The sequence below is a fragment of the Centroberyx gerrardi genome, chromosome 16 (assembly GCF_048128805.1).
Source record: "Centroberyx gerrardi isolate f3 chromosome 16, fCenGer3.hap1.cur.20231027, whole genome shotgun sequence".
NCBI lineage: Eukaryota > Metazoa > Chordata > Actinopteri > Beryciformes > Berycidae > Centroberyx > Centroberyx gerrardi.
Window position 1 is genome coordinate 6,939,510 of NC_136012.1, and position 18,868 is coordinate 6,958,377.

The 18,868-nt window shown below is 40.3% G+C and overlaps 1 protein-coding gene across 1 annotated transcript in view; it reads left to right on the top strand.

Annotated features, from left to right (window-relative positions):
- Positions 1 to 9,593, top strand: part of aff2 (AF4/FMR2 family, member 2) — a 121,812-nt gene extending 112,219 nt beyond the window's left edge. Inside the window, exons 19-26 of the mRNA XM_071927121.2 lie at positions 828 to 961; positions 2,536 to 2,599; positions 3,302 to 3,438; positions 4,643 to 4,714; positions 5,260 to 5,353; positions 6,407 to 6,459; positions 8,346 to 8,578; positions 9,472 to 9,593. Coding sequence (XP_071783222.2) covers positions 828 to 961; positions 2,536 to 2,599; positions 3,302 to 3,438; positions 4,643 to 4,714; positions 5,260 to 5,353; positions 6,407 to 6,459; positions 8,346 to 8,578; positions 9,472 to 9,593 — 909 coding nt within the window. The remainder of the gene's footprint in view (positions 1 to 827; positions 962 to 2,535; positions 2,600 to 3,301; positions 3,439 to 4,642; positions 4,715 to 5,259; positions 5,354 to 6,406; positions 6,460 to 8,345; positions 8,579 to 9,471) is intronic.
- The last annotated feature ends 9,275 nt before the right edge of the window (positions 9,594 to 18,868 follow it).

Genomic DNA, 18,868 nt, shown 5'->3' on the forward strand with positions numbered 1-18,868 from the left:
GTCTATGTTCTCATTTTGTAACAGGTAATTGACCAAAAACTTGGTGTATTCCTTTAATAATTAGTTGTGATTTTAAGAAAAACAAAACCACACAGCTATCACATTTACAAACATTTTCCCCATTGATCTACTTCATGCTTTCATGCTTGCATTTAGTCTGGTTTTGGAATTCTTTGGGCTTAAGTCTCTATGATATCCAAGGAAACTTTCCAGTAGAGTAGCAGGTAATGCATCAAAAGCAGCGGGGAGGGGAAATAATGCAATATACCAATAGTCAGCAGCTCCCAGCAGCTACAGAATGTAGCCACAATTCCCTATTAAATTGACAATGATACATTTAGGGAAAATCCTACACGGGTCACCTTTAAAGGTTTCAGATTTCAAAGTTATAACTTACTTTGTAAGTAAGGCTGAAGACAAAGAGGAAAGTGCAAACTGCAAAATGTATGACTTTCCTCTTTTATTTTTACATTGTGCATTCACAAGCAAAATAGGCTCAAACTACCCGTAAGACTCGAAATTTACATAGGGTGGACACCTGTGTGTAAATTTAAACTAAGGATCATTACTATGACATTATTATGATCATTACACTGTACCCCCATTTACTCATGCAATATAATTAGTGTTCTCCCCCACACACACTATCTCTGTTTTTGTCCACACACACACTTAGAGACTGTCTCCCACGAATACAAAATGTTTTGGGGGTTTTCTGCAAGTTTTCTGCAGGATGCTGGCTGTTTGAAACCCACACATTGCAATACTAATTAATACCAATTTAACACCATGCACCCCCTCTCCCTCCCTCCTTCCTTTCCCTTCAGGAAATGGATGCCCATGGCGACAAGCCCTGTGCAGACGGTTTCCATGCCAACGGGCAGTCGGACTCGGAGGTGTGGCCCGAACCGCTGACGGAGCCCACAGAACCTCGCAGACCCAGACTGTCGTTTAGCGACACGTATGTAGAAATACAATATATAACACACACACAAACATGCACACGTATACACACACACACATACAGTAGAAGCCCAAACTCGGTTTCAAGAACACATATGTACCAGACCATTTTACATTTTGCAATGTGTTGCATTTTAACATCAATAAATTATTACCAAATAAATTGTGAGATAATTACCGTAAACAAACAAGACCTTTGCAGAGAAGATTTGCTGCCTCTGCCAGCCTCTACACTGCATTTTACATTGGCTCTGTCTCATTCGAAAGGTAGTTTCCTTCTTCCTTCATACCTAACTAGGAGCCTTCCTAATAAGGTACCTTGTTTGACTGTAGGAAGCAGAGAAATAAGTCGTTTGAGACAGACAGCCTTCCTAGGCAACGTCATGTGACTGCAGTTAACGTTACACTCCACCAACAAACTACTTTTTCAAAACAGATAATATGCTAGCTTTGTGTACTTCTTGTGATTTATATATAAACAGAGGATACTGCGCAATTTAATTAATCGACCATCAAACTAAGCCTTGAACAGGCTCTGCTGCAGTAGTAAAGTTATCGCTAGCTAGCTAAACTAGCTAAACTAGCTACAACAGGACGCTCCATACGACTGGGTAAAAGTAATTTCAGCAGCATTCCAGAAACAATTGACTGCACTAAAATGAAGTAATATGATTCCCTATTAACGATTTTCACATCAAAATTAATTGAAAATGTTATATTTATTTTTATTTTTTACGGTCATAGGTTTGCTTTGTCAAAGCAGGGAGTGCTGTCCGCCATTAATTTTATCGAATGTTCATTCTTCTTCACTGATGTTGCAAGGTGTTGTGGAATTTCTTGCTCCACCTGAGGAACCATTGTATGCTTCCTTCAAAATCGGCCAAAACAAGGAACCTTAAAAGGATGCTTCCTATTTGTCCTACCAGAATGAGACAGTAACTTGACTTGAAATTTTTTAGTGTGCCACTGGGTTGAATTTGGACAACATTTTCTTTACAACAGGAAGCAACAGGGTTTATGGGAAATGTGGTCTTAATATAGGGAAACATTAGCACTAACAACACCACTGGCGTGAGACAGACGCTCCCAATCGTCTCGACCATGGTCTCATTTGTTTACAGTAATATTTCCCCTACATTACTTGGAGGTATGATGCATCTTCACACTGTGTTGTGATGGGGGCGCTATAATCAAAGGTCAAAATTTCTAACCACCAGTCCCATTTTGATTAAACTTGGACAGATGATGCATCTTGTTACTGATTGGCCCAAGGTGTGCCTGCATCACTTGTGGGGGTTGACATGTTGTTATACTAAGGTATCACAATTAGTATGACAACAATATATCGATGTTTAAAAATGCAATATGTAGCCACTTTAACTTTTAGTCTCATTTTTGTCACCCAGCCTTCGGCTTATTAGTGGTGTTGGCAGTTGCTATTAAAACCAAACTATCTTACTAACTGCAAACTACATGTAGGCAGTAATTAAATGAAGAAAGATTTTTTGGCTTTATTAACTGAGGTGTCAGTGCAAACATGCTATTTCTTTTTTTTTCCCACTGTGTGTGCAGGGTCCACAGTGCAGACTACTACATGCAGGAGGCCAAGAGACTGAAGCACAAGGCTGATGCTCTGGTAAGACTTAGACTTTAATGTACTCCTACTCCACACGTGGTCCAATTACTATACAAGAGACTGACTACACACACACTCTCACACACACACACACACACACACAAGCACATACAGGAGGCAAATACACAGACAGACAGTTAGACAGATACACACAGACAGCAAGAAACACACTGTTAACATCTACAGTCTAGACTCTAATTATATGTTTGCTCATCCGCGTGCGTGTTGCTGCCTATGTGCGTGCGCTGTATGTCTCCGCAGTATAAAAATCTATTTCATATCAAGAATTGCACTGTATAATTTGTGTTATTTATTGCACCATTTGTCTCCAAGGGAACATTGTATTCAAGGACTGATGATGTCTGCAAGATTATACAATATCAAAAGGATTATCTGATCCCCCCAAACAATGAAATGAGATTTATTTAACTCGTTATTTGTCTTTGTTTACGCGTTATTTCCTCAGATTTATCGGGGGATTTGCATCTTAGCGGGGGATTATTCAAAGAGAAGCTTGTGCGTCTGCCACAGTGTTGTGAAGACATCGCTTGTTCCATCTCTCTCTCTCACACATACATTCTCTCTCTCTGTCTATGTATTCTCTGTCTTCTAACATTGCTTTCTTTCTCTTTATCTTTCTCATTATTGCATTTTTTCTTTTTCTCTGTCACTCATTTGCCTGTCTTCCTCCTTCCTCTGTAGATGGATAAATTCGGTAAAGCGGTGAACTACGCAGACGGCGCCCTCTCCTTCATAGAGTGTGGGAACGCCATGGAGCGAGACCCGCTGGAGGCCAAATCACCTTATACCATGTACTCCGAAACTGTAGAACTAATCAGGTATGGAAAGATGGATGGAAGGATGGATGGATGGATGGATGGAAGGATGGATAGATGGATGGATGGATGAATGGATGAATGGGGGGATAGATGGATGGATGGATGGATGGAAGGATGGATAGATGGATGGATGGATGGATGGATAGATGGATGATGGATGGATGGATGGATGGATGGATGGATGGATGGATGATGGATGGATGGATGGATGGATCGATAGCCAGATGAGAGAAATAAAGTGACAAAGTTTTAAAGTGTCAAACTGGCCCTGCAAACAAATTGTTGATTAAAGCTGCACTAGTCTGTTCAGCCTAAATCACAAAGTGGGACTGCAATAGAGAAGAGCGTCCCATCCCTACTAATTAAGACCCTATAAATTTGCCCAAATGAAATTCTGATGATAGTATGGACACTTCACTTTATCAGATTTCTGGGTGTTGAAGTCGTGTGAAGTTGCCTAGTGCCGCTTTAACAGAGGGAACTGAGAGTAACAAATGACTTCTACCTCCAGCAGCAGCAGCAGGGTGACATAGTGAGCAGGGAGACCGTCCTTCAACTGGAGGACTGGAGTTCAAGCCCCATTGTCAGCAATCATCCTCCCTGCTGAAGTGTCCTTGAGCAAGACACTGAATCCCTACCAGCTCCAGGGCTGCTGTTCTGTATCTGACCCTGACCTCTGACCTCCCTGTGGAGGAGGGTGAGAGAGAAGAGAGGATTTCTCTACAGAGATCAATAAAGTGTGAAGGTGGAACTCCTCTCCCCTGATTCACCTGCTACACCGGTGAATTTCTTGTGACTGTGATGAACCACCTTGCTTAGAACTTGGATTAGGTCGCTGGAGGGCAACAACTGTTTGCAGGTTCAGCTACAGAGCAGCAGTCCTGGTCCTGGAGCTGGTAGGGATTCAGTGTCTTGCTCAAGGACACTTCAGCAGAGCGGATACTTGCCGTCTTCGGGAATTGAACACCGGCCTCCCAGCTGAAGGACAGTTAACTGCTAATTGCCGCGCCGCCATTTTATCATCTTTATGTGCAGTAATAGGTGGCAGCACCTGAGAATGATTTTAACCTCAGTTTTATAACCGTTATGAACCTCCAACATGCATGTATTTGGCATCGTCAGAAAGATAAAGCGTAGTTAGATTTCTATCACATGAATAACTGGGACTGTCAGAAGGTGAGTAATGAACGTCTCTCCTCTGCAGGTACGCTATGAGGTTGAAGAACTTCACCAGTCATTCGGCCACTGTTGCCGAGAAGAAACTGGCTGTGCTGTGGTAGGTTTCTCTCCGGTTGTGCGTGTGTGTGTATCAAGTCAAATCAAGTCAGCTTTAATTATATAGCACAAACCCAATTTGTGGTGTTTTACAAATCGGTGGGTTACAAAACAGGGAACAAAGGAGGCAGAACAAGGAACAACAACAGCAAAATAAAGATGTAATTGTGTGTAAAATACAATTCAGTCTACCTCCTTGCCTTCCTTTTACACTTCCTCCTCCATCCAGTTTATGTCTGCAATACTATATCTACATACTTCACTCAACACTGGAGAGTAAAGGGAATTTATGGATTTTTTTATATACAATCCACAGTCATGCCTGGACTTTGGTTTTTATAGTTTTATATCTGAGAAATATAATTTTCCCACATCATTTTCTTCACTTCACTGAAGTTTTTTGCCCAATCCGCGAGGACCTGTGGAGTTTATTTGAAGTCCTGACGTACTTCATGCGGACAACATGAAAATAATTTTGAAGACAGAAGCTTTGGATGGTATTTGTGCAGCGGCTTCATCTGCCTTCTAATGGTTTTGTTTCCATAGTAACCGCTGTCTGTCTCTGCTGTATCTGAGGATGTTCCATCTGAAGAAAGACCACGCTGTCAAGTACTCACGGTCGCTCATGGAGTACTTCAAGGTAACACGCACACGCACACACACACACACACACGCTCGGACATGGACTTTCTCTCCCTCCCTTACTCTCTCTCTGTCTCTCACTGTGTCGAAAAAAAACATGCAAAGCCAATTACAATCCCCTAAATACAATTCATATTCATTTTCATGGTGCCGGTGCATTAATTTTGCATGACGTTATTAAAATCCATTCTTTCTCTTTGATATTAATGTGCTAATTAACTCCATCAATCATCACAGTGGATTGTTCGGGTTTAATGTGCTTGTTTTGATTAATTATGTTTAGTTTAATTAATTACATAGGATGTCATTATCAGAGTATGCCGTTTGCATTGGCGGGATTGGATTCTTGGGAGGTGGGGTGGCAGGGTTTGTGTGTGTGTGTGTGTGTGTGTTTTGGGGGGGGGGGGGCTGTGTACATATGTGTTCATAGAAAGAAAAAGAATAGAAATTAGTCTAACCAGTTCTGCAACATGCTGATGTGCTGCTAAACAGAAACAGCACACAAACCAGTCTAATCAGTTCTGCCATGTGCCAATGTGTGCCACATTATTCCTGACCACCTTAATGTGCATCATATGGAGCTTGTAATTGTGATTGTAATTCATATTTTAGGCATTTAGTTATCATTTCTTAAAATGAAGCATTTCATTTAAAAAAGTTATATATCTATTTGTGGAAAAACAAAAGAATCCAGATATTTATTGCTCTATGTTTTCATCAAATCAAGTCATCAAATCACCAAAACTGATACAATTTTGAAGGCAAATGTCTTAAGATAACTAATCGCTTAACAAAAATAATTAAAAGTGACTTTAGTTTCTATGCCTGCCATCATTTTGTCAATTTTGTGTCACGTTTCTCACTTGGTGGATTTCTTATTTTGGGATCAAACTCTTTAAATGTAACTCATGACCTTTGGTGCAAATTATCACCTCTTTGTTAAACCTCTAGTCTCTCTCCACTGCATGTAATACAGCAGATACTATATGCCATCAATACTTATGTAATCATAATACACCAATTTTAACAAAATTGTCTTTGTGTGGCCCAGAACTCAGCCAAGAGCTCCCACCAAGCGCCGTCACCCTGGAGGACCAACGGGAAGTGAGTACACACATGCACGCACACACACCTGCCACTCTTGATTCAAACAGATAATTGAGAATTTGTAATTCAACAGAGCTCTGCTGGAAAACACCGTAGCTTTCCTGACAGCTGCTTACTCAAACAAACCCCTCAGGAAGCGAATAAAGAGATTGATTTGTTGTTAGAAGGGTAGATGTGAGGAGGAGAAGACTGGAGGTGCTGCGAAAGGGACGGGGCGAGAAGGAGCGATGGAGGGCGCGATGATAGATGGAGGAGGAGAGGCGCGGAGGAGCCGCGGATGTGAGGCTAATGAGTTTAGACAGGTCTGACGCTGCACAACAGCAGGACCGGGGCTCGGTGTGCGGCGCCGGACCGGGCAGGAGTCACTGGGGCAGCAAGGGTCAAGGCCACATCACAGACATTACATCACTGCCAGAGACACACGCCCCACTGTGCAAGGCAGGGGCCGGGATCTGCACCAGCAGGGCTGATGCTACAGTGGATACCACCAGTCTTATACTCCAGTTTTATTGCCTTAAGGCCTGGAATGAAAACCCATTAAATCAGACTTTTTTGACTTTCATTTAGATATAGTAACCAGCAATATCAAGGTTAAAACTAAATTCTACTCATTTCTGATATTATATTAAAGGTGCTGCGTGTAGCATTTTAAACATCAATATATCATTGTCAAATTAATTGTGATACCTTGGTATAATTACCATAAACGAATGAGACCATGGTCAAGACAGTTGGTAGCCTCTATCTCACACTAGTGTTATTGTTAGTGTGTCTCAAAATGAAGACTACATTTCCCATGAACTTCGTGGCTTCCCCCCATTCCTCCTCCCTCCTGTCACTCCCGGTGTGTTTGTTTTCTCTGTCTTTACTGAAGTGGATTAACATGTTGGAAGAGATTTTTCCCTCCGCCTTTCACTCCTTTTGCCATTGGCAGAATCTCTTTAGCTCCATTTGTGCTGGAAGAACAGCGCCCTCGTCCTGCTTTGTGTCGTAAAGCAATCTCCCATCGTGCCACAGAGCAATCCAGCGATCCAGCAGATTTCCCGCCAAATCCGACCCGGTGTCACACAATGTAAAATGCGGTGTAGAGGCCGGTAGAGGCTGCCAGTCTTTTTGTCAATTGTCTTGTTTGTTTGCAGTAATTATTATACAAATGTGTACAAATTAATGTGGTAATGACTTTTTTATATTAAAATGCTCCATGCCACCATTCAGCCAATACATAGCAGGAGCACCTTTTGCTTTGATAACAGTCTATTTGGATCTTTACCAGCTTAGCACTTAGTTGTTTCAATGGGTTTTCATTTCAGGCCTCAAGGCAAAACAATTTAGACAATACACAATCTGAAACAGTAGTCTTTCCACTGTGTGTGTTGTTAAATGTGTGTTGTTAAATGTGGCTAAAGGCTCATTCATATCTAGAACAATAAGATAACTATAAATACAATGATAACTGTAAAACCATTCATAATCTTAATTACATTTCTGGATGCAGATGCAGAGACAACGTTAAAACATTTTCAACCGATCAAAATTAAAGTTCTAAGAAAGAAAAGGGCAGGAGAATTTGGTAGCGTTGATGCTTCGTTTGCTTAGGAAGAACCTCACCTCTGTAGTTACTTTAGGGAGCCAGTAAAGTAAAAGTAAGTCAGTAAAGTAAACATCCTCCAATTTGGTCTAAAGACTCGCGCGCCGAAATAAAACAATATTGTCGTAGTGTGAATTCTTGAGCAGCAATGTATCATTACAGTTTATAGTTATCCTTATAGTTAGCATTCTAGATGTGAATGGGCCGTAACTCGAAACCCTTCCATTTTACATCCCTGTTTAATCCCCATGGTACTACAGGGCTAACTCCATCTCTGTATGTTCTTGTGTTGCAGGGTTAATGGCACTCCGTCTCCTCTCTCCCTCAGCCCCTCCCCAGCCAGCAGTGGAGGAGGAGGAGGAGGAGGAGGGGGAGGAGGGTCTGGAAGTGCCCCTGCATCGTCAGGCAGTGTGGCCATTCCCCAGCGGATCCACCACATGGCTGCCAGTCACGTTAACATCACCAACAACATCCTGAGGAGCTATGAACACTGGGAGACTGCGGACAGACTGGCCACTGACAGCCAAGGTAAGGCCACAAAGACATAAGACGGTACTTTATTTGTCAAGAGGGTACTGGAATTGACAAATGGTACAATGTTGCTCTATTTGAGTGCACATATACAGTGGTTGACCATGCAGTGTAAACCCTTATATAGTTGTCTGTTCAGTCATGGTGGCTATCACTGCTCATGCTAACTACCCAGTTCTTCTTCTGTTTATTCCAAACAAAGTGGAAACATAAAACATGTCTGTGTGCCAGAGGATTTTTCCCAGGAAAGAGCTACCAGACACCAAGTAATTAGAGCAGCAAATGTAAAAGCTTTCATGAATTGGCTATAGGTTGAATCACTATTGAGTTATATCAGTCAGTGATAGAGTGTAGCATTTATTTATATGAAAACATCATGGATTATTAAAAGTAAGAAAAAGTACAAGTACAAGTACAGTTTCTGGCCATAATTAAGGTCAGACAGGGTTGTGACTTTTGGTAGAGAAGATATGCGTTTCCAATGGTGTAGCCTACAGCCAGAAAAACCAAAGGAGATTTTTCCTCATGTTGATATGAGTAGTCAAAGATCAAGAAGATGGAGAAGTTCTTTCTGAAAAGTTGCAAATGTGATTCACAATAATGGAACTTTAACTCCCTTTCAGTGATTAGATTGCTGCTCAACAAACAACAGACATGATTTGTAGAAAATGATTTTCTCAGGTGCTGTGAGCCGTGATGAAGTTTGATAATGTCCAGGTATAGACGAGTGAAATGTCTCACCGTGACTGACCCGAATTTGCCTCTTGATACCCACTGCCCCCAAAACACCCAAATTGCATTTAATTGTTGTTTTTCAGCAAAGTACAGCAGCAGTAGATATTGTAACCATTCCCTCCTCCTCCCTGTGTATCTCCCTCTCCCTCCTGTAGAGTTCTTCCAGGAGTTGGACTCGGTGATGGAGCCGTTGAGTCAGCAGAGCAGCATGACCGAGCTGGTCCGATACATCAGGCAGGGACTGCATTGGCTACGCATAGAGGCTCACCTGCTGTAGAGGCTGGACCAGAACCAAACTAAAAAAAAAAACCTATGGGCCTGGGAACTAGAACTGGGATGACAAGTGGGATGAGACCTAGAAGAATGCTTCAATTCCCACCGAGACCACCTTCTGAAATGAGCTGACACCACCTATGAACACACCTACTGAAAATGGATGCACTTGTGCTACTGTAATGGTTTAGATCCAGCATATTAAGCGGTCCAAAAGTCCACCTACAATGAGAAATGAACCGTAACCAAGTTTAGGTACTTCAACCGGGCATCACAGAATACAGATTCGCATTTTAAACATTTGGCTGACGCTGTTATTCAGAGCGACTTACATTGAGTACAACAGTAGAGTCAGCTCAAATTCCTAGAGTGCAATGGGCAGAGCTGCGGTGTTTTGACAAGAGCTGTTGCAAACATTCCCGTGTCCCAAGACAGGTAAAGAACTGAGAGCCTGGGAGAAAAGGTAGAGAAGCCTTTTTTTACCGAGACAGGAGCATTTTCAGGAAGATACGGGAGAGGCTGATGTGATTTAGGAGGGCGAGAGCAGGGAAGAAGCTCAGACAGAGGCTCATCTTCTACAGTAATGGACAAGAACTGTGTCTGTGATTGGGACTAGAATTAAAGCCTCAGGCTGATATTGATCCAAGCGGGAAGAGTACCGGTCCAATCCATTAAATAAGGTCCGCGCTAGCTGAATGAATGGAGAAAGGCTGAAGTTAGTCCTCTGCTACGATCCATCGTCAGTCCTAAGAGATGCGTTCTCCGAGGCAAACCCTGGCAAAGAGGAGCTGGTAGCTGCTTGGACATGGTGGTATTTTGCATCCCCGTTTGAATTTAACAAAGTGTTTACTTAGAGGGATGCAAAATGGCTACTGCAAAATGACTGCTGAAAGTAAAGGAACGGTTGCTATCAAGGCTGGATCGTCCTCTGGCTCACCGCAAGAAATCAGACAGTACGTTCGTACAAGTTCTATATATACGAACGCCCAGCCATGCAGCCACCCTTGCCCGTACCCTTGATATAAAGGGCTCTGGGTTTTATACAGTGCCAATGTCTTTGCTAAAGCTTCAAATGCATCTGTGTCAGGATATCTTCTACGTATCCAGTTGCTATCAAGCCACTCGCGCCTGACCCGGGTCAGCGCTTTGTTTGAAATCACTTTTCATACTAAAAGTCGGTGGGGTTTTGTTGTGCCTGAGGCTGCTTTAGGAGTTGAACTATCCGCGGCCCTGGATTTCCCAGAAGCACTAAGATCTTAGTCCTGTAGACTTACAATGGGATAAAGATAATCTTAACATTAAGATGCATTCGGCTAGACTGAGGATTACGAGACTCGGTCAAGTTTTAGTCAAGGGAGTGAACAGCTCAATGGAACAGGCACTCAATTCACTGGTCCTGGAAATGAGGACTTTCTGCCATTAAAATAATGTGTTTGTCTTGTTCTTCTTCTCTTACTGGTTTTAGGCTTTTGTGAAATTCCGCCCAGTTCTAGTTCCCATAGTAACCCACCCACTAAGGTGTCAGACACTTATGGGGGAAAGACTACAAGATTCGGTATGATTTGGCTGTAATTAAGCCTCCACACACACGCAGATATAGTAAACAGGGTGAAAATCTCACATCATAATGTTACTCGGAGGTTTTCTGCCCGCACCCTGATCTAGACATCTGACTTTGTACAGTATTTAATGAGTTCAATGAATCTGCTCGAAATCTCATAGTCTTTTCCCAACATGTGTTGTGTTGTGTCGTCGTGTGTATAGGTGTACAGCTGATTGTCCGCTCTATTTAAATGATTACCTGACTGGACAAAAATGTTGTTTGTGTATTATAATGTACAGACTGTGACTCCTGAAGATAGTGTTTGCTTTGTTTTGTTTTTTTAGTGTCTTTTCAGTGTGAGTGAATGATGAAGTGAAACAAGAAAATAGAGTATCTATGCGTGCGTGTGTGTGTGTGTGCGTGTGTGTCCACGCACAGCCTATGGCTGCATTTACACAGCAACAAAACAAATCAGAGTTTTAACCCTTTGTGGCACAGATCAGACGTTCCCATGGCAATCTAAACAAGATGAGACCATATTGTTTCCATGTGGTTTCTTCCTATATACAGTAGATCTGTACTATAAAGGCTTAAAACATGGATCTTTTGTGCCTCTGTAAGTCCAGCTCATCAAGCATGAGTTTCCTTTTTGGACCATTTCACCATCGCTGAATGTGTATGGAAGACAATGCGGATGTGAGAAGTAATTTTCACCTTCGACAAAAAACCAAGTGCCTCTATTAGTGTCCAGTGGGAATTGCTCTATTTATTTAAGAACAAAGAATGAATCTAAATGATTTTTCCATACCATATTGGTATAAATATGAGATTGTTTTTCGTAAAATCAAATGTTTCCATAAGCTTTTTACTGGCGTTTATGATGACACCAGGGTTTGGCTTTAAGAAATTACAAATGTGTGACTTAACATGTCCGATTTGCATCAGTTGCTGTTTTGATGATTGGAGCAAGTACGGGATTGTCTGAAATGCCTGATATGACCTGGAAATTTAAAACCATCGCATGCAATAAATGAAAGCTTCAGACCAAGAACTACTTATGTCCATTTTGAAAAATAACAATAATAATTAAACAGTCAATGTTCTTGTTGTTGCATAGTCATTTACAGTGTGAATGTTCTGCATCAGCTGGAAATACACAGCCACTACTGTCTTTAACTATGAATGCACACAACACTAAAGTGTTCGGATGAGAACATTCAAGAACATCGCTCATGTAAAACCTTAAAATGGACTCATGGTTCTTCATCTGAAAGCCTGAAAATGTTTACTAGTGAACATCGCTGGACAACAGTCCAAAATCCACTTCCTGATATTGAACAAAAATGCCTTTGAAAGTTTTTTTTATATATATAGATATATATATTCCAATCTAGTGATTTTAGGTCATGAAGCCAAATTAGGTGTTTTAGAGCATCCCAAGAACCAAACAAACAACTTCAACTAACAGCCAACAAACAAACACAAAACAGTTTTTTTTTCTTAGAACTCAATCATTAGAAGTCAATAATTGCTCCACAGTGTTGCTCAGTCTGATTCAATGATGTTTGATGTTGTTTTGTTTTTTGGTGAAACAGTGTTGTTACTATATGGTTATTGTTAATTTCACACAATAGTCCTTATTTTGATTATATGCAGCAGTACAATATAATTATACAATAATATGCTGTAAAATGTCAATACATTGCATCGGTGACATCCGCCATCATGGGAAACATCAGTTTCATTCCATCATGCTAACTGTCAGATTATGGGTATGGTAATTGTTGAATTCATGCAACAGTTCATTTTTGACTATATGCAATGAAAGTCAATAACATTTTGGAGACAGCCTGCATCAGTCATGACGCATGGGCCTCTATTGTGCATTATTAAAGATCAGTTTTATCCCATTATCTCCCTTGACATTATCACAGTTGTCAGCTTGTTTATGGAAGGCAGCGGCGACAGAGAAACATCATTGCTGCTGTTGTGATTTCAGCGGAGAGCGAACCAAACTGATTTCTTTTCTGCAGCAGATGGTTACAGAGCTGCTAATACGTTGATAATCTCTCCAGAGCAATGAGCGCCTTTTAATATTTGTTTGCATCTCACAAAGTGACAGATACACTTTGATTGTTTACAGGAAATTGCCGGTTTCTTTGGATGTGAAAGTGGCGGGACAAATCCGCCGCACGCAATGTTGGACCAGCAGTATTTAAAGGGAGAATTCACTTGAATTTCAATTTTTTGCTTCTTAACGTCACTCCCTGGAATCTACTGAAGCACTGCTGTGTTTTTGTTTAGCTATTAACCAATTAAAATATAGATTGTCCTCAGTACTAGGAGTCTTATAGCATTCTCCTGACACTGTTAGTTACCACTATTTGCACTCATCATCCCTATGGAAGGCTCAAGAGTTCATCTAAAAGAAGACAGCATAGTCCCTACCAGTCCCAAATGTTAAAGTTTGTTGAGCTCACTGGAGGGAGACGTTAACACACTCTCTCACTACCAGACAGGTCAGTTTCAGAAAATAACTGATAACATGATACATGACGTTTGCTAATTGATGCTTAAGTGCTTAGTTAGCCTACTAAACAGTAACCAACCATGTGTCACCATATTAGCTCCTAAGTTATTCTCCAGTGTGATCAACTAATATTCTGACAAATATGTCACTGTTTGCAACTGTTTGCAAACACGAGTTTCTTGAAAACAATTGGAAAAATGAACATAAGTGTCATGCCTTGTGACAACATTCATATCTTCAGCTTTAATAGAGCAGCATTTTGGCAAATAAGCTCTTTGACCAACTTCTGTGTTTGTTTAGTATTTTGCACATTATGGTGCTTCTTAGATTGCTTATTCTGTTCATTAAACATATACAATATTGTGTGCCAACATTTTAGTATGCACCATAGTGAACAAAATATATACTGGATATACAGAAGCGAAACTGCTACTAATCATCGTATCAATACCAGTCTTTTTACAGCAGCAGGTTAATCAAAGAGCTCAATTGTCAAAAGCTTTGTGTATTTGTTTATAAGTTAATAAGACTACCTGTTCTCTATTAATTATCAAACAATAAAATCTTAGAAAGCAGGGTTAGAATTCCAAATAAAAAACAGTATTATTCACCTAGAAAGCAAGTTAACTTTTACTTCCTCACCAACATTTCACTTTCCCATCTGCAGCCATTTTACAACAGCCATTTTGCATCCCTCCTGGGAAGCAGTAGAATTCATTAATTTGGGGAGTCAAAAAAGACACAACCCATAAAACAGAAAATCATAAACAGTGTTGATTCTGGGCATGCTGTGGTGTTTTCAGTCATCCTGTTCCCTGTGCAGAGCAGTGCACAGCTGCTGCGTTGCTATTGGTTGGATCAGCTAAACTCAGTGGTGAAGTGATGTAAACCAGACCCAGGTCACTGAAGTGGTCAGTGGCGGCCATGTTAACTCCACAACTCCATGCTGATCTTTAAAGGTGCTATGTGTGGCATTTTTAAACATCAATATATCATTGTTAAATTCATTGTGATAGCTTTGTATAATTACCATAAACAAATGGGACCATGGTGGAGACGATTGGTAGCCTCTATCTCACACCAGTGGTATTGTTAGTGCTAGTGTTTCTCAAAATTAAGACTACATTTCCCATAAACCCTGTTGCAACTTGCCGCCCTCCCTCTTCTATAGCTCCGTTTATACTGGAAGAACAGCGCCCTCTTCCTGTTTTGTGCCATAAAGCAATCCAGCAGATTGTATGTAAAATGCCGTGTAGAGGCCGCTAGAGGCTGCCAATCTTCTCTGCGATGGTCTCGTTTGTTTATGGTAATTAAACTAATGTCTCAGAATTAATGATTTATTGATGTTAAATTGCTACACATAGCAGCTTTAAAGTGTCAGGCGTCTCAGTGCGGTCAAACTCACATCATCATACTGTATATTTACAGGCAGAACTTGCCATCTATGGTTCTGGTGTACATCACATATGCTTGTAAAGATGAATAAGATCAATACGAAACAGCATCCACTGCATCTGAGAACACATCTGTCCCACCCGGATTGCATTGTATTTTCAAATATGTTGCACAACTTCAGCTGTTTTTCCTTTTTTTCCTTTATTTTTTTTTTTATCAGTGCTATTTTTTGGCCTTTTATATGGTTCCTTTTTTATAATGAAGTTGTTCTATGTGATGATCAGAAGTTGTGATGCAGTTCCATTGTTTTTAAATATTTAATGTCTCTAGAAAATATGGATTAAAACCTGTTTGAACCAGTGGTCTTGATGCTCTCTGGGTCTTATTACTGGCAACTCTTTTAAATATTGCTTAAAGATTTTACATGATTGGCTAGCTAGTTAGCAACTGAATGGTTAGCAAACATTGCTCATAGCATTACATACATAGAACCACTGCCAATACAGCCATGCAATTTATCATAAGATGCCAAGTATGTGTAAGATGCAAGTATGTGTTGTCTTACAATAATTTTTATAATTAAATTAAAATATATAAATACAATACATTATATTGTACATATTGTTTTTTAGCAAATGTGTGAATGGTATAATGTTCAGCTGAGTTAGAGTGGAGGAGGCTGATGTCACTATTCACTCTGCTACACTTCATAGACTGTATTTTGAAATAATTTAAGTGACTTTATTTTGTACTACATATTCTACCTTAAGTCAATGCCCTTATGTTTTAGTTATTCCTACATACTTAATGCTAGAACTTATAGTCAACTTTAATTGTCTAATACAGTATTGTAGCCTACATTTTTTACTTGTATTAAACTTTATCATTCTACTTATACTTCTGGTTCAGTGGGTAGAGATAAAACAACTGCCCCATACACCTCTATTGTAGTTTTAACTATTTCAAACAGTTTTTCCTTTCTTTTTCCTCTTCTTTCTGTATTTCTCAGTGTAATTTTCTCTTTATCTTCAGTTTGTCAACGTGAACCTAACAGCAGGATCATTTGCACAGTCATTTAGTATGTGATGTATGTTGAATTTTCAATTGGTGTATCCATTCTTCCTCAAACTCAAATGCAGTTTCTTATGCCACCAAAGGTAACCAAAGAATGCAAAACTAAAGAAAGTACACATCTAAGTTTCCTATGCATTCAAATTATAATATAAACACTAATATGTACTTTTACTATTAGAGCAAGAGTTTTCTCATAAATAAAACCTCTGACTTTTGTTCTCAACAAGATTCTTTCATAAGCCATTGAGTGGCCTTGATGTATTACATTATGAGAGCCAAGCAAGTCTTCTTATTAGGGCTAATGGACTCTTATTTCAACATCATAGCAACTATTAGCCTACTTCACCATGCATGATTAATTCATTGAATATAGCCACACATTAGAATTCAAGAGGGAAGGAGGTTGTGTGTCTAGAGAGAGAGAGAGACAGCAAAAGAGAGAGAGAGACGGGCAGCAGAGAGTGTGTGAGAGCAAATGAAGAGAAAAGAGAGAGGAAGAGAGACAGAGAGAGAAAGACAGGGAGTCTCCTGTTAAAGTCTAAATTAAAGTGTACATTTTCTGGGAGACATAAATCCCATCTAATTAAGTATTTCCCTAAACGAGTAAGGAGGTGGAAAGCTTATTTGCAGACCCTGAGACATTTATTAGGCCGTGGGTGTGTGTGTATGTGTGTGTGTGTGTGTCCTTGGTGCAGAGCCAACAGAGCTGACAGGTTAGATTTATAGGTTTAATTGCCATAGGTAACCATGCAGTCAAATAAGCTCTCAGAGATATGGTTTAGCATCACACACACACACACACATACTTGCACACAGACTAATGTAGGCCAAAATGTATGGACACACACACATCACATGCACAGTGTAGAGATAAGTGTCCATTAGCCCCAGTGGGAAATCTGGTCTGAGTAGATTCTGATACATGAATATTGTTGTTATTTACTCAATGCTTATATACTGAACACACACACACACACACACACATTTCAATAGTTCACTTAAAAAATGACAGACGGCTTTTCAACCCCAAGTTAAAATCTTACAGAATCTGTCTGGGTAAAATTCAGCTTTGGAACTTTAAATAAAAACATCTTGTGCTTTGACTCAGACGTAGGACGTTAATTTCAATGGATTTCCCCCAAAGTACTTGCATGTTTTGAGATGTTCTGGATCCAGACTTGCATCTTAAGTTCTTTGGAAGTGTAATATATACTCTTGAGAGGAGATGGAATAAGTCAAGCAAACCTGGCAGTGTTAAATAAAAAATACAATCAATATGACTTTTTTTCCATGTAATAATAGGCCCTAATGTAATGTTACCTGCTGTGGATGGGAATGAGACAATTTGGCTGTTTTAGGATTTAATCATCTCAGTGAATTTCTCTTTCCTTTACCACACAAATAATTATTTCCCAGATACTGACAGCAGCCTAAGGCTTTCCGAATGAATGGTAAACAGAAACAGATCAATGACCGCAGAAACCAAAAATCACATGCGAGACTTTCTCCACTTCAGAACTGAAGCACAGAGACACCAGAAGATCATTTGGAATTTTCCTGTGACCCGAATCAGACGCTTTCCCCTTTGAACTCCGACCATAAATGACGATTACGCCGATAATATACTTTTTTTTTTTTTTTTTATCTCATTCTCCAAACAATAGCCTCTCGTGGCTGTAATTAGCGATGGAATTAGATTTTGCTGAAAACGCATTTTAGCCCATTTTCCAACCCCCCAGCCTCCACCGAAGAGTTGATTACAACCATTCAGCTCCATTAAAGAGAGACCCACTCCAAACTCATTCGCTCTATCGCGACGTGGCAGAGTGGCAATTTTAATAGATTGTCTCTCCCCTCATTCTTTGTCCACCTGTTTAAAAGTGATTTTGTTAAACAGTGATTTTGCCATTCAGCTCGGGCGGTATCACGGCTCGGCGCCGCTAACCAGGGAAGAGCTCGTCGGCCCTAATTGAATGACTCCTGATTAAAACCGGTTTCACACTGACAGCCGACACCTCGCATCTCCCCCCGCCGCCTAATTGGCTGCTTCCTCGCCGCTTCCACGTGCGCCGAAGTTTACAGACGGGTGTGATCCACGTCAGGACGAGTCTGCCGGACCGTAGAGAGCACACAGCCCGTGTTTGGACGGGTAAAAACAGCTTGGTTTACCGCAGAAGACACCAAAGACACGATATCCTATAAATGAATTAAAATGGATGTGATTTAATCTCGTATTTGTGGACATTTCTCCACTGTCAGGTGTCAAAACAAACCAGCCTGTCATGTTTCCCGCCTTCTGCGTTTTCATTGGTCCAGCCATCAATCCACCTATTACATGCAACGCCAATCCGTGAGAGTATTGCAATTAAACATGCTGATTTTGTTAGTCCACCCTAACTATCTAGTGGTATCATTAGCACAGCACTGATACAATGTAACTGCATTAGTAAATAGCCTGCTTGTTAAAAGATAAATATTTTCAACTTGAGGCATATTTTCCTAGTTTTTGCTGCATCATCAAGCTCTACAGTGAAGTAAGTTTAAGAAAGCTAAATTTTGAACACAATCGTCATGATGGCATAAACTAGGAAAATAAGGCCCAGGTTGAAAATAAGCGGAATTACCCTTTAATGATGACAATTTATTTCACTTAATGTTATCTAACTAAAGCACATCAACTTTTTTTATTTTATTTATTTATTTATTTTTTTATTGTTGAAATAGCATTACAAACAAA